Raw genomic sequence first — 20,000 nt, 5'->3', positions numbered from 1 at the left:
ACACACTGACACACACACACTGACACACACACTGACACACACACTGACACACACACTGACACACACAATGACACACACAATGACACACACAATGACACACCGCGATGTGATTGGCTCACTTGATTCCACACACACTGACACACACACTGACACACACACTGACACACCGCGATGTGATTGGCTCACTTGATTCTGGCCTGTACCACTCTGACACACACTCTGACACACACTCTGACACACACTCTGACACACACTCTGACACACACACTGACACACACACTGACACACACACTGACACACACACTGACACACACACTGACACACACACTGACACACACAGCGCGATGTGATTGGCTCACTTGATTCCGGCCTGTACCACACTGACACACACACTGACACACACACACTGACACACACACACTGACACACACACTCTGACACACACACTCTGACACACACACTCTGACACACACACTGACACACACAATGACACACACAATGACACACACAATGACACACACAATGACACACCGCGATGTGATTGGCTCACTTGATTCCACACACACTGACACACACACTGACACACACTCTGACACACACTCTGACACACACTCTGACACACACTCTGACACACACAATGACACACACAATGACACACACAATGACACACACAATGACACACCGCGATGTGATTGGCTCACTTGATTCCACACACACTGACACACACTCTGACACACACAATGACACACACAATGACACACACACTGACACACCGCGATGTGATTGGCTCACTTGATTCCGGCCTGTACCACACTGACACACACACTGACACACACACTGACACACACACTGACACACACACTGACACACACAGCGCGATGTGATTGGCTCACTTGATTCCAGCCTGTACCACTCTGACACACACTCTGACACACACTCTGACACACACACTGACACACACACTGACACACACTCTGACACACACTCTGACACACACTCTGACACACACACACTGACACACACACACTCTGACACACACACTGACACACACACACTGACACACACACACACTGACACACACACACACTGACACACACACACACACTGACACACACACTGACACACACACTGACACACACACTGACACACACACACTGACACACACACACACTGACACACACACACACTGACACACACTGACACACACACACACACTGACACACACACACACACACTGACACACACACACACACACTGACACACACACACACACACACTGACACACACACACACACTGACACACACACACACACTGACACACACACACACACTGACACACACACACTGACACACACACACACTGACACACACACACACTGACACACACACACTGACACACACACACACACACACAGCGCGATGTGATTGGCTCACTTGATTCTGGCCTGTACCACACTGACACACACACTGACACACACACTGACACACACACTGACACACACACTGACACACACACTGACACACACACTGACACACACACTGACACACACACTGACACACACACACACTGACACACACAGTGCGATGTGATTGGCTCACTTGATTCTGGCCTGTACCACACTGACACACACTCTGACACACACTCTGACACACACTCTGACACACACTCTGACACACACTCTGACACACACTCTGACACACAATGACACACACAATGACACACACAATGACACACACAATGACACACCGCGATGTGATTGGCTCACTTGATTCCACACACACTGACACACACTCTGACACACACTCTGACACACACTCTGACACACACTCTGACACACACTCTGACACACACAATGACACACACAATGACACACACAATGACACACCGCGATGTGATTGGCTCACTTGATTCCACACACACTGACACACACTCTGACACACACTCTGACACACACTCTGACACACACTCTGACACACACAATGACACACACAATGACACACACACTGACACACCGCGATGTGATTGGCTCACTTGATTCCGGCCTGTACCACACTGACACACACACTGACACACACACTGACACACACACTGACACACACACTGACACACACAGCGCGATGTGATTGGCTCACTTGATTCCAGCCTGTACCACTCTGACACACACTCTGACACACACTCTGACACACACTCTGACACACACTCTGACACACACTCTGACACACACTCTGACACACACTCTGACACACACAATGACACACACAATGACACACCGCGATGTGATTGGCTCACTTGATTCCACACACACTGACACACACACTGACACACACTCTGACACACACTCTGACACACACTCTGACACACACTCTGACACACACTCTGACACACACAATGACACACACAATGACACACACAATGACACACCGCGATGTGATTGGCTCACTTGATTCCACACACACTGACACACACTCTGACACACACTCTGACACACACAATGACACACACACTGACACACACACTGACACACCGCGATGTGATTGGCTCACTTGATTCCGGCCTGTACCACACTGACACACACACTGACACACACACTGACACACACACTGACACACACACTGACACACACACTGACACACACACTGACACACACACTGACACACACACTGACACACACACTGACACACACAGCGCGATGTGATTGGCTCACTTGATTCCAGCCTGTACCACTCTGACACACACTCTGACACACACTCTGACACACACTCTGACACACACTCTGACACACACTCTGACACACACTCTGACACACACAGCGCGATGTGATTGGCTCACTTGATTCCGGCCTGTACCACACTGACACACACACTGACACACACACACTGACACACACACACTGACACACACACACTGACACACACACTGACACACACACTGACACACACACTGACACACACACTGACACACACACTGACACACACAATGACACACACAATGACACACACAATGACACACCGCGATGTGATTGGCTCACTTGATTCCACACACACTGACACACACACTGACACACACACTGACACACCGCGATGTGATTGGCTCACTTGATTCTGGCCTGTACCACTCTGACACACACTCTGACACACACTCTGACACACACTCTGACACACACACTGACACACACACTGACACACACACTGACACACACACTGACACACACACTGACACACACAGCGCGATGTGATTGGCTCACTTGATTCCGGCCTGTACCACACTGACACACACACTGACACACACACACTGACACACACACACTGACACACACACACTGACACACACACACTGACACACACACTCTGACACACACACTCTGACACACACACTGACACACACACTGACACACACACTGACACACACACTGACACACACACTGACACACACACTGACACACACTCTGACACACACAATGACACACACAATGACACACACAATGACACACCGCGATGTGATTGGCTCACTTGATTCCACACACACTGACACACACACTGACACACACTCTGACACACACTCTGACACACACTCTGACACACACAATGACACACACAATGACACACACAATGACACACACAATGACACACACAATGACACACCGCGATGTGATTGGCTCACTTGATTCCACACACACTGACACACACTCTGACACACACAATGACACACACAATGACACACACACTGACACACCGCGATGTGATTGGCTCACTTGATTCCGGCCTGTACCACACTGACACACACACTGACACACACACTGACACACACACTGACACACACACTGACACACACACTGACACACACAGCGCGATGTGATTGGCTCACTTGATTCCGGCCTGTACCACTCTGACACACACTCTGACACACACTCTGACACACACTCTGACACACACTCTGACACACACTCTGACACACACTCTGACACACACACTGACACACACACTGACACACACACTGACACACACACTGACACACACACTGACACACACACTGACACACACACTGACACACACAGCGCGATGTGATTGGCTCACTTGATTCCGGCCTGTACCACACTGACACACACACTGACACACACACACTGACACACACACACTGACACACACACTCTGACACACACACTCTGACACACACACTCTGACACACACACTCTGACACACACACTCTGACACACACACTCTGACACACACACTGACACACACACTGACACACACAATGACACACCGCGATGTGATTGGCTCACTTGATTCCGGCCTGTACCACACTGACACACACACTGACACACACACACTGACACACACACACTGACACACACACTCTGACACACACACTCTGACACACACACTCTGACACACACACTCTGACACACACACTCTGACACACACACTCTGACACACACACACTGACACACACACACTGACACACACACTCTGACACACACACTCTGACACACACACTCTGACACACACACTCTGACACACACACTCTGACACACACACTCTGACACACACACTCTGACACACACACTCTGACACACACACTCTGACACACACACTCTGACACACACACTCTGACACACACACTGACACACACACTGACACACACACTGACACACACAATGACACACCGCGATGTGATTGGCTCACTTGATTCCGGCCTGTACCACACTGACACACACACTGACACACACACACTGACACACACACACTGACACACACACACTGACACACACACTCTGACACACACACTCTGACACACACACTCTGACACACACACTCTGACACACACACTGACACACACACTGACACACACACTGACACACACACTGACACACCGCGATGTGATTGGCTCACTTGATTCCACACACACTGACACACACACTGACACACACACTGACACACCGCGATGTGATTGGCTCACTTGATTCTGGCCTGTACCACTCTGACACACACTCTGACACACACTCTGACACACACTCTGACACACACTCTGACACACACTCTGACACACACTCTGACACACACACACTGACACACACACACTGACACACACACACTGACACACACACTGACACACACACACTGACACACACACACTGACACACACACTCTGACACACACACTCTGACACACACACTCTGACACACACACTCTGACACACACACTGACACACACAGCGCGATGTGATTGGCTCACTTGATTCCGGCCTGTACCACTCTGACACACACTCTGACACACACTCTGACACACACTCTGACACACACTCTGACACACACTCTGACACACACACTGACACACACACTGACACACACACTGACACACACACTGACACACACTGACACACACACTGACACACACACTGACACACACAATGACACACACAATGACACACACAATGACACACACAATGACACACCGCGATGTGATTGGCTCACTTGATTCCACACACACTGACACACACACTGACACACACTCTGACACACACTCTGACACACACTCTGACACACACTCTGACACACACAATGACACACACAATGACACACACAATGACACACCGCGATGTGATTGGCTCACTTGATTCCACACACACTGACACACACTCTGACACACACAATGACACACACAATGACACACACACTGACACACCGCGATGTGATTGGCTCACTTGATTCCGGCCTGTACCACACTGACACACACACTGACACACACACTGACACACACACTGACACACACACTGACACACACACTGACACACACACTGACACACACAGCGCGATGTGATTGGCTCACTTGATTCCAGCCTGTACCACTCTGACACACACTCTGACACACACTCTGACACACACTCTGACACACACTCTGACACACACTCTGACACACACAATGACACACACAATGACACACACAATGACACACACAATGACACACACAATGACACACCGCGATGTGATTGGCTCACTTGATTCCACACACACTGACACACACACTGACACACACTCTGACACACACTCTGACACACACTCTGACACACACACTGACACACACACACTGACACACACACACTGACACACACACTGACACACACACACTGACACACACACACACTGACACACACACACACACTGACACACACACTGACACACACACACTGACACACACACTGACACACACACTGACACACACACACTGACACACACACACACTGACACACACACACACTGACACACACTGACACACACACACACACTGACACACACACACACACACTGACACACACACACACACACTGACACACACACACACACACACACTGACACACCGCGATGTGATTGGCTCACTTGATTCCGGCCTGTACCACACTGACACACACACTGACACACACACTGACACACACACTGACACACACACTGACACACACACTGACACACACAGCGCGATGTGATTGGCTCACTTGATTCCAGCCTGTACCACTCTGACACACACTCTGACACACACTCTGACACACACTCTGACACACACTCTGACACACACTCTGACACACACAATGACACACACAATGACACACACAATGACACACCGCGATGTGATTGGCTCACTTGATTCCACACACACTGACACACACACTGACACACACTCTGACACACACTCTGACACACACTCTGACACACACTCTGACACACACAATGACACACACAATGACACACACAATGACACACCGCGATGTGATTGGCTCACTTGATTCCACACACACTGACACACACTCTGACACACACTCTGACACACACACTGACACACACACTGACACACACACTGACACACACACTGACACACACACTGACACACACACTGACACACACACTGACACACACAGCGCGATGTGATTGGCTCACTTGATTCCAGCCTGTACCACTCTGACACACACTCTGACACACACTCTGACACACACTCTGACACACACTCTGACACACACTCTGACACACACTCTGACACACACTCTGACACACACTCTGACACACACAGCGCGATGTGATTGGCTCACTTGATTCCGGCCTGTACCACACTGACACACACACTGACACACACACACTGACACACACACACTGACACACACACACTGACACACACACTGACACACACACTGACACACACACTGACACACACAATGACACACACAATGACACACACAATGACACACCGCGATGTGATTGGCTCACTTGATTCCACACACACTGACACACACACTGACACACACACTGACACACCGCGATGTGATTGGCTCACTTGATTCTGGCCTGTACCACTCTGACACACACTCTGACACACACTCTGACACACACTCTGACACACACACTGACACACACACTGACACACACACTGACACACACACTGACACACACACTGACACACACACTGACACACACACTGACACACACAGCGCGATGTGATTGGCTCACTTGATTCCGGCCTGTACCACACTAACACACACACTGACACACACACACTGACACACACACACTGACACACACACTCTGACACACACACTCTGACACACACACTCTGACACACACACTCTGACACACACACTGACACACACAATGACACACACAATGACACACACAATGACACACCGCGATGTGATTGGCTCACTTGATTCCACACACACTGACACACACACTGACACACACTCTGACACACACTCTGACACACACTCTGACACACACTCTGACACACACTCTGACACACACAATGACACACACAATGACACACACAATGACACACACAATGACACACCGCGATGTGATTGGCTCACTTGATTCCACACACACTGACACACACTCTGACACACACAATGACACACACAATGACACACACACTGACACACCGCGATGTGATTGGCTCACTTGATTCCGGCCTGTACCACACTGACACACACACTGACACACACACTGACACACACACTGACACACACACTGACACACACACTGACACACACAGCGCGATGTGATTGGCTCACTTGATTCCAGCCTGTACCACTCTGACACACACTCTGACACACACTCTGACACACACTCTGACACACACTCTGACACACACTCTGACACACACTCTGACACACACAATGACACACACAATGACACACACAATGACACACACAATGACACACCGCGATGTGATTGGCTCACTTGATTCCACACACACTGACACACACACTGACACACACTCTGACACACACTCTGACACACACTCTGACACACACACACTGACACACACACACTCTGACACACACACTGACACACACACACTGACACACACACACACTGACACACACACACACACTGACACACACACTGACACACACACTGACACACACACTGACACACACACACTGACACACACACACTGACACACACACACACTGACACACACTGACACACACACACACACTGACACACACACACACACACTGACACACACACACACACACTGACACACACACACACACACACTGACACACACACACACACTGACACACACACACACACTGACACACACACACACACACTGACACACACACACTGACACACACACACACTGACACACACACACACTGACACACACACACTGACACACACACACACACACACAGCGCGATGTGATTGGCTCACTTGATTCTGGCCTGTACCACACTGACACACACACTGACACACACACTGACACACACACTGACACACACACTGACACACACACTGACACACACACTGACACACACACTGACACACACACACACTGACACACACAGTGCGATGTGATTGGCTCACTTGATTCTGGCCTGTACCACACTGACACACACTCTGACACACACTCTGACACACACTCTGACACACACTCTGACAAACACTCTGACACACACTCTGACACACACTCTGACACACAATGACACACACAATGACACACACAATGACACACACAATGACACACCGCGATGTGATTGGCTCACTTGATTCCACACACACTGACACACACTCTGACACACACTCTGACACACACTCTGACACACACTCTGACACACACTCTGACACACACAATGACACACACAATGACACACACAATGACACACCGCGATGTGATTGGCTCACTTGATTCCACACACACTGACACACACTCTGACACACACTCTGACACACACTCTGACACACACTCTGACACACACAATGACACACACAATGACACACACACTGACACACCGCGATGTGATTGGCTCACTTGATTCCGGCCTGTACCACACTGACACACACACTGACACACACACTGACACACACACTGACACACACAGCGCGATGTGATTGGCTCACTTGATTCCAGCCTGTACCACTCTGACACACACTCTGACACACACTCTGACACACACTCTGACACACACTCTGACACACACTCTGACACACACTCTGACACACACAATGACACACACAATGACACACACAATGACACACCGCGATGTGATTGGCTCACTTGATTCCACACACACTGACACACACACTGACACACACTCTGACACACACTCTGACACACACTCTGACACACACTCTGACACACACTCTGACACACACTCTGACACACACAATGACACACACAATGACACACACAATGACACACCGCGATGTGATTGGCTCACTTGATTCCACACACACTGACACACACTCTGACACACACTCTGACACACACAATGACACACACACTGACACACACACTGACACACACACACTGACACACACACTGACACACCGCGATGTGATTGGCTCACTTGATTCTGGCCTGTACCACTCTGACACACACTCTGACACACACTCTGACACACACTCTGACACACACTCTGACACACACTCTGACACACACTCTGACACACACTCTGACACACACACACTGACACACACACACTGACACACACACACTGACACACACACACTGACACACACACTGACACACACACACTGACACACACACTCTGACACACACACTCTGACACACACACTCTGACACACACACTCTGACACAAACACTCTGACACACACACTCTGACACACACACTCTGACACACACACTCTGACACACACACATTGACACACACACTGACACACACAGCGCGATGTGATTGGCTCACTTGATTCCGGCCTGTACCACTCTGACACACACTCTGACACACACTCTGACACACACTCTGACACACACTCTGACACACACTCTGACACACACTCTGACACACACACTGACACACACACTGACACACACACTGACACACACACTGACACACACACTGACACACACACTGACACACACAGCGCGATGTGATTGGCTCACTTGATTCCAGCCTGTACCACTCTGACACACACTCTGACACACACTCTGACACACACTCTGACACACACTCTGACACACACTCTGACACACACAGCGCGATGTGATTGGCTCACTTGATTCCGGCCTGTACCACACTGACACACACACTGACACACACACACTGACACACACACACTGACACACACACACTGACACACACACACTGACACACACACTGACACACACACTGACACACACACTGACACACACACTGACACACACACTGACACACACAATGACACACACAATGACACACCGCGATGTGATTGGCTCACTTGATTCCACACACACTGACACACACACTGACACACACACTGACACACCGCGATGTGATTGGCTCACTTGATTCTGGCCTGTACCACTCTGACACACACTCTGACACACACACTGACACACACACTGACACACACACTGACACACACACTGACACACACACTGACACACACAGCGCGATGTGATTGGCTCACTTGATTCCGGCCTGTACCACACTGACACACACACTGACACACACACACTGACACACACACACTGACACACACACACTGACACACACACTCTGACACACACACTCTGACACACACACTCTGACACACACACTGACACACACACTGACACACACACTGACACACACACTGACACACACACTGACACACACACTGACACACACTCTGACACACACAATGACACACACAATGACACACACAATGACACACCGCGATGTGATTGGCTCACTTGATTCCACACACACTGACACACACACTGACACACACTCTGACACACACTCTGACACACACTCTGACACACACAATGACACACACAATGACACACACAATGACACACACAATGACACACACAATGACACACACAATGACACACCGCGATGTGATTGGCTCACTTGATTCCACACACACTGACACACACTCTGACACACACAATGACACACACAATGACACACACACTGACACACCGCGATGTGATTGGCTCACTTGATTCCGGCCTGTACCACACTGACACACACACTGACACACACACTGACACACACACTGACACACACACTGACACACACACTGACACACACAGCGCGATGTGATTGGCTCACTTGATTCCGGCCTGTACCACTCTGACACACACTCTGACACACACTCTGACACACACTCTGACACACACTCTGACACACACTCTGACACACACACTGACACACACACTGACACACACACTGACACACACACTGACACACACACTGACACACACACTGACACACACAGCGCGATGTGATTGGCTCACTTGATTCCGGCCTGTACCACACTGACACACACACTGACACACACACACTGACACACACACTCTGACACACACACTCTGACACACACACTCTGACACACACACTCTGACACACACACTCTGACACACACACTCTGACACACACACTGACACACACAATGACACACCGCGATGTGATTGGCTCACTTGATTCCGGCCTGTACCACACTGACACACACACTGACACACACACACTGACACACACACACTGACACACACACTCTGACACACACACTCTGACACACACACTCTGACACACACACTCTGACACACACACTCTGACACACACACTCTGACACACACACTCTGACACACACACTCTGACACACACACTGACACACACACTGACACACACACTGACACACACAATGACACACCGCGATGTGATTGGCTCACTTGATTCCGGCCTGTACCACACTGACACACACACTGACACACACACACTGACACACACACACTGACACACACACTCTGACACACACACTCTGACACACACACTCTGACACACACACTCTGACACACACACTCTGACACACACACTGACACACACACTGACACACACACTGACACACACACTGACACACCGCGATGTGATTGGCTCACTTGATTCCACACACACTGACACACACACTGACACACACACTGACACACCGCGATGTGATTGGCTCACTTGATTCTGGCCTGTACCACTCTGACACACACTCTGACACACACTCTGACACACACTCTGACACACACTCTGACACACACTCTGACACACACTCTGACACACACTCTGACACACACACTGACACACACACACTGACACACACACACTGACACACACACACTGACACACACACACTGACACACACACTGACACACACACACTGACACACACACACTGACACACACACACTGACACACACACTCTGACACACACACTCTGACACACACACTCTGACACACACACTCTGACACACACACTCTGACACACACACTCTGACACACACACTGACACACACACTGACACACACACTGACACACACAATGACACACCGCGATGTGATTGGCTCACTTGATTCCGGCCTGTACCACACTGACACACACACTGACACACACACACTGACACACACACACTGACACACACACTGACACACCGCGATGTGATTGGCTCACTTGATTCTGGCCTGTACCACTCTGACACACACTCTGACACACACTCTGACACACACTCTGACACACACTCTGACACACACTCTGACACACACTCTGACACACACTCTGACACACACACACTGACACACACACACTGACACACACACACTGACACACACACACTGACACACACACTGACACACACACACTGACACACACACTCTGACACACACACTCTGACACACACACTCTGACACACACACTCTGACACAAACACTCTGACACACACACTCTGACACACACACTCTGACACACACACTCTGACACACACACATTGACACACACACTGACACACACAGCGCGATGTGATTGGCTCACTTGATTCCGGCCTGTACCACTCTGACACACACTCTGACACACACTCTGACACACACTCTGACACACACTCTGACACACACTCTGACACACACTCTGACACACACTCTGACACACACACTGACACACACACTGACACACACACTGACACACACACTGACACACACACTGACACACACACACTGACACACACACTGACACACACAGCGCGATGTGATTGGCTCACTTGATTCCGGCCTGTACCACTCTGACACACACTCTGACACACACTCTGACACACACTCTGACACACACTCTGACACACACTCTGACACACACTCTGACACACACTCTGACACACACTCTGACACACACAATGACACACACAATGACACACCGCGATGTGATTGGCTCACTTGATTCCACACACACTGACACACACACTGACACACACACTGACACACCGCGATGTGATTGGCTCACTTGATTCTGGCCTGTACCACTCTGACACACACTGACACACACTCTGACACACACTCTGACACACACTCTGACACACACTCTGACACACACTCTGACACACACTCTGACACACACACTGACACACACACACTGACACACACACACTGACACACACACTGACACACACACACTGACACACACACTCTGACACACACACTCTGACACACACACTCTGACACACACACTCTGACACACACACTCTGACACACACACTCTGACACACACACTCTGACACACACACTCTGACACACACACTGACACACACAGCGCGATGTGATTGGCTCACTTGATTCCGGCCTGTACCACTCTGACACACACTCTGACACACACTCTGACACACACTCTGACACACACTCTGACACACACTCTGACACACACTCTGACACACACACTGACACACACACTGACACACACACTGACACACACACTGACACACACACTGACACACACACACTGACACACACACTGACACACACACTGACACACACACTGACACACACACTAACACACACACAGCGCGATGTGATTGGCTCACTTGATTCCGGCCTGTACCACTCTGACACACACTCTGACACACACTCTGACACACACTCTGACACACACTCTGACACACACTCTGACACACACTCTGACACACACTCTGACACACACACTGACACACACACTGACACACACACTGACACACACACTGACACACACACTGACACACACACACTGACACACACACTGACACACACACTGACACACACACTGACACACACACTGACACACACACAGCGCGATGTGATTGGCTCACTTGATTCCGGCCTGTACCACTCTGACACACACTCTGACACACACTCTGACACACACTCTGACACACACTCTGACACACACTCTGACACACACTCTGACACACACTCTGACACACACACTGACACACACACACTGACACACACACACTGACACACACACTGACACACACACACTGACACACACACACTGACACACACACTCTGACACACACACTCTGACACACACACTCTGACACACACACTCTGACACACACACTCTGACACACACACTGACACACACAGCGCGATGTGATTGGCTCACTTGATTCCGGCCTGTACCACTCTGACACACACTCTGACACACACTCTGACACACACTCTGACACACACTCTGACACACACTCTGACACACACTCTGACACACACACTGACACACACACTGACACACACACTGACACACACACTGACACACACACTGACACACACACTGACACACACACTGACACACACACTGACACACACACTGACACACACACTGACACACACACTGACACACACACTGACACACACACACTGACACACACACTGACACACACACTGACACACACACACAGCGCGATGTGATTGGCTCACTTGATTCCGGCCTGTACCACTCTGACACACACTCTGACACACACACTGACACACACACTGACACACACACTGACACACACTCTGACACACACTCTGACACACACTCTGACACACACACTGACACACACACTGACACACACACACAGCGCGATGTGATTGGCTCACTTGATTCCGGCCTGTACCACTCTGTTCTTGCAGGTCTTGTGACAGGAGCAGGCGAGGTTACACTCAAAGATCAGAGGAGGCTCGATCTTATTAAACTCCTGCAGCAGACGCTGATCCTGTACGAAGATGGATGAACACACAAATTTACACACATTAGTCAAACACACTCACATACAGTCATATGCAAAAGTTTAGGTGCCCCTGATAATTTCCATGATTTTCATGTATAAATATTTGGGTGTTTTATCAGCAATTTCATTTTGATCTATCAGTTAACTGAAGGACACTAAAGTAATATTTCAGTAGTGAAATGAGGTTTATTGGATTAACAGAAAATGTGCAATATGCATCAAAACAAAATTAGACAGGTGCATAAATTTGGGCACCCCAACAGAAAAATCACATCATTATTTAGTAGAGCCTCCTTTAGCAGAAGTAACAGCCTCTAGATGCTTCCTATAGCGTGTAATGAGTGTCTGGATTCTGCCTGAATGTATTTTGGACCGTTCCTCCTTACAGAACATCTCCAGGTCAGTTAGGTTTGATGGTTGCCGATCTGAACAACCCGCTTCAAATCACCCCACAGATGTTCATTGATATTCAGGTCTGGGGACTGGGATGGCAGAACATTCCAGAACATTGTACTTGTTCCTCTGCATAAATGCCCCAGTAGATTTTGAGCAGTGTTTTAGGTCGTTGTCTTGTTGAACTTTCCAGCCCCGGAGTAACTTCAACTTTGTGACTGATTCCTCAATAAACCCACTTATTCTCAAGAAACTTTACCCAGATTCCCAGTACCGGCACTGGCCACACGGCCCCACAGCATGATGGAACCTCCACCAAATGATACTGTGGGTAGCAAGTGTTTTTCTCCGAATGCTGTGTTCTTTTGCCCCCATGCATAACGGCTCCTGTTATGACCAAATAACTCAATCTTTGTGTCATCACTCCACAGCACCTTATTATAAGATGAAGCCGACTCGTCCGAATCTGCGTTTGCAGACCTCGAGCGACTCCGTTTGTGTGCGTGTGTGCAGAAAAGGCTTCTTTCGCATCACTCTTCTGTACAGCTTCACCTTGTGCAAAGTGGGCTGAGTTGTTGAAGGATGCACAGTGACACCATCTGCAGCAGGTTGATGTTGTAGGTCTTTGGAGGTGGTCTGTGGGCTGTTTTTGACCTTCTCACCATCCTTCGCCTCTACAATATTTTACGTTTCCTGACACTTCTGGCCTTAACAAGAACTGTGCCTGTGGTCTTCCATTTCCTCACTATGTTCCTCACAGTGACACTGACAGATTATAACTCTGCCATAACTTTTTGTAGCCTTCCCCTAAACCATAATATTGTACAATCTTTGTTTTCAGGTCATTTGAGAGCTGTTTTGAGGTCTCCATGTTGCCACTCTTCAGAGGAGAGACGAAGAGAACAACAACTTACAATTGGCCTTAAATCCCTTTTCTCATGATTGGCTGCACATGTCTATGAAGTTCAAGGCTTAATGAGCCACCAAACCAATTGTGTGTTCCAGTTAATCAGTGCTAAGTAGTTACAGGTATTCAAATCAACAAAATGGCAACCAAATTTATGCCCCTGTCTAATTTAGTTTTGATGCATATTGCACATTTTCTGTTAACCCAATAAACCTCATTTCACTACTGAAATATTACTTTAGTGTCCTTCAGTTATTTGATAGAACAAAATGAAATTGCTGACACCCAAATATTTATACATGAAAATCATGGAAATTGTCAGGGGTGCCTAAACTTTTGCACATAACTGTATATACATTTTTTTTTTATACAGAAACACACACACTCCTGTGTCACAGAGCTTGTTTTACATACAAACAGTGATTCATATACACACAGACACACACACACAGACACACACACACAGACACACACACTGACACACATACTGACACACATACTGACACAGACACACACAGACACAGACACACACACAGACACACACACACTGACACACACACTGACACACACACTGACACACACACACTGACACACACACACTGACACACACACACTGACACACACACACTGACACACACACACTGACACACACACTGACACACACACACTGACACACACACTGACACACACACTGACACACACACACTGACACACACACACTGACACACACACACTGACACAAAATCGTCTCTTACCTTGTTATACCAGCAGCGGATGCTGAGTTGTCCACACAGGCAGTTACTGGAGGAGCAGTCATCAGTACAGTTACAGTGCTACACACACACACACACACACACACGCACACCCCCACACACCAAGTGGAGTCAACTCACTGTAAGAAAATATAATGCTACCATAACCACAGTCTCCTTGCTGCTATCACCATTTTAACACTAAGAATAATGTGCATGTTAGTGTGTTATGTCAGCACTAACTTGCTACAGAGATGTGTGAGTGTGTATGTGAGAGTGTATGAGAGAGTGTATGTGTGAGAGTGTGTGTGAGAGTGTGAATGTGAGAGTGTGTGTATGTCAGATTGTGTGTGAGAGTGTGTGTGAGAGTGTATGTGAAAGTGTGTGTGAGATTTTGAGCATGTGAGATTGTGTGTGAGAGTGTGTGTGTGTGAGAGTGTATGTAAAAAGTGAGTGTGTGTGAGAGAGTGTATGTGAAAGTGTGTGAGATTTTGAGTACGTGAGATTGTGTGTGAGTGTGTGTGAGATTGTGTGGGAGTGTGTGTGAGTGTATGTGAGAGTGTGTGAGAATGTGTATATGTGAGTGTGCATGTGTGTGTTTGTGTAAGTGTGTATGTGTAATTGTGTGTGTGTGTATCTGTGTGTATGTGTAAGTGTATGTGTAAGTGTGTATGTGTAAGTGTGTGTGTGTAAGTGTGTGTGTGTATGTGAGTGTATGTGAGAGTGTGGTGTGTGTATGTGAGATTGTGTGTGAGAGTGTATGTGAGAGTGTGAGTGTGTGAGAGTGTATGTAAAAAGTGAGTGTGTGTGAGAGTGTGTATGTGAAAGTGTGTGAGATTTTGAGTACGTGAGATTGTGTGTGAGTGTGTGTGAGATTGTGTGGGAGTGTGTGTGAGTGTATGTGAGAGTGTGTGTGAGAATGTGTGTATGTGAGTGTGCATGTGTGTGTTTGTGTAAGTGTGTATGTGTAATTGTGTGTGTGTGTATCTGTGTGTATGTGTAAGTGTATGTGTAAGTGTGTATGTGTAAGTGTGTGTGTGTAAGTGTGTGTGTGTGTATGTGTAAGTGTGTGTGTGTGTATGTGTAAGTGTGCGTGTGTGTAAGTGTGTGTGTATGTGTAAGTGTGTGTGTGTGTGTGTATGTGTAAGTGTGTGTGTGTGTATGTGTAAGTGTGTGTGTGTGTCTACCTGCAGATGTGTGATGTTGCGGTCGATGTTCATAGCGGAGGTCTCACAGTTCTCTGAGATGTATTTGTAGTCAGATGGACAGTCATCATCATCCACACCATTAACACATGGGATCGGGACGTTCTCATAACCCTGTGCCACGTCACTGAGAACACAAACACATTCATTTTTATTTATATTATATTTTATTTAATCATTTGTTCCACAACAAAGACTCCCAGTCCAAATTACAATGGCTTCCAGTTCAAGTTCCAAAGAACCTGGTCCCAGTACCACATGGGTAGTCCTCGAGTTACTGGTCCCAGTACCACATGGGTAGTCCTCGAGTTACTGGTCCCAGTAAAACATGGGTATTCCTCGAGTTACTGGTCCCAGTAAAACATGGGTAGTCCTCGAGTTACTGGTCCCAGTACCACATGGGTAGTCCTCCCGTTACTGGTCCCAGTACCACATGGGTAGTCCTCGAGTTACTGGTCCCAGTACCACATGGGTAGTTCTCGAGTTACTGGTCCCAGTACCACATGGGTAGTCCTCCCGTTACTGGTCCCAGTACCACATGGGTAGTTCTCGAGTTACAGTAGTAGTCCAGGTTCAACACCAAAATATTTGGTTCTCATTAAATTACTAACATTTTGCGATACAAGTTCAATGTACCGTTATCAATATAAATCATGTACCAAATTTACAGTCTTAGTGACAAAAGATCCAGTTTAAAAAAAATGATTTAATTTCCATGAACAATTAACTCAGCTCCAGTTAAAGTACCATACAGCATCATTTCCTGTAACAAACAGCTCCAGCTTCAAAACAAATGCAATTTAAATGTTAAATTAATCCAATAATAAACAGACCTAGTTTCAGTACCAAGTGGATCTAGTTCCAGTACCTGGTAATCTTCACTATCAAATAGTTCAGATCCACCATCACTAAACTTCCAGTTCCAGTACCGAACACCAGCAAAGAATTCAGTCCCAGTACAAAAAACAATCCACTTCCTACACTGACTGGATCTGGTTCCAATATCATACAGATCTTAATCAAAATTTCCAGTTTGAGTACCAAATGGACCCAAAAATAAATGGATGCAGTTTGTGTTCCAGTTCCAGTACAAAGGAGAGACTTTCTTTCACCTTGGGCTTAACAAAGGTTTTGGTGGAGATGAAGAGGAACCCTAGGTTTGTTTAGAAGGTTCTTGTTTTTTCCCCACACCTACAGTATGATATACTGTAATAGAGCTGCACTGTTTAGAGCTGTTGTGATTTAGGACACAGCCAATGGGGAGACTAAACTGG

The 20,000-nt window shown here is 48.2% G+C and overlaps 1 protein-coding gene across 2 annotated transcripts in view; it reads right to left on the bottom strand.

The window, feature by feature from the left end:
* ehmt2 (euchromatic histone-lysine N-methyltransferase 2) overlaps nt 1-20,000 on the bottom strand; it is a 38,632-nt gene that overhangs the window by 6,287 nt on the left and 12,345 nt on the right. For both annotated transcript variants that reach the window (XM_060886794.1, XM_060886793.1), the window contains 3 exons: nt 18,709-18,853; nt 17,525-17,602; nt 15,339-15,454 (listed from right to left, as the gene is read on the bottom strand). In XM_060886794.1, the coding sequence (XP_060742777.1) occupies nt 15,339-15,454; nt 17,525-17,602; nt 18,709-18,853 (339 nt within the window). The remainder of the gene's footprint in view (nt 1-15,338; nt 15,455-17,524; nt 17,603-18,708; nt 18,854-20,000) is intronic.

Source organism: Tachysurus vachellii, chromosome 14 (assembly GCF_030014155.1).
Source record: "Tachysurus vachellii isolate PV-2020 chromosome 14, HZAU_Pvac_v1, whole genome shotgun sequence".
Taxonomy (NCBI): domain Eukaryota; kingdom Metazoa; phylum Chordata; class Actinopteri; order Siluriformes; family Bagridae; genus Tachysurus; species Tachysurus vachellii.
The sequence above is the reverse complement of the archived record's forward strand: the minus strand, read 5'-3'. Positions and strand labels throughout refer to the sequence as shown.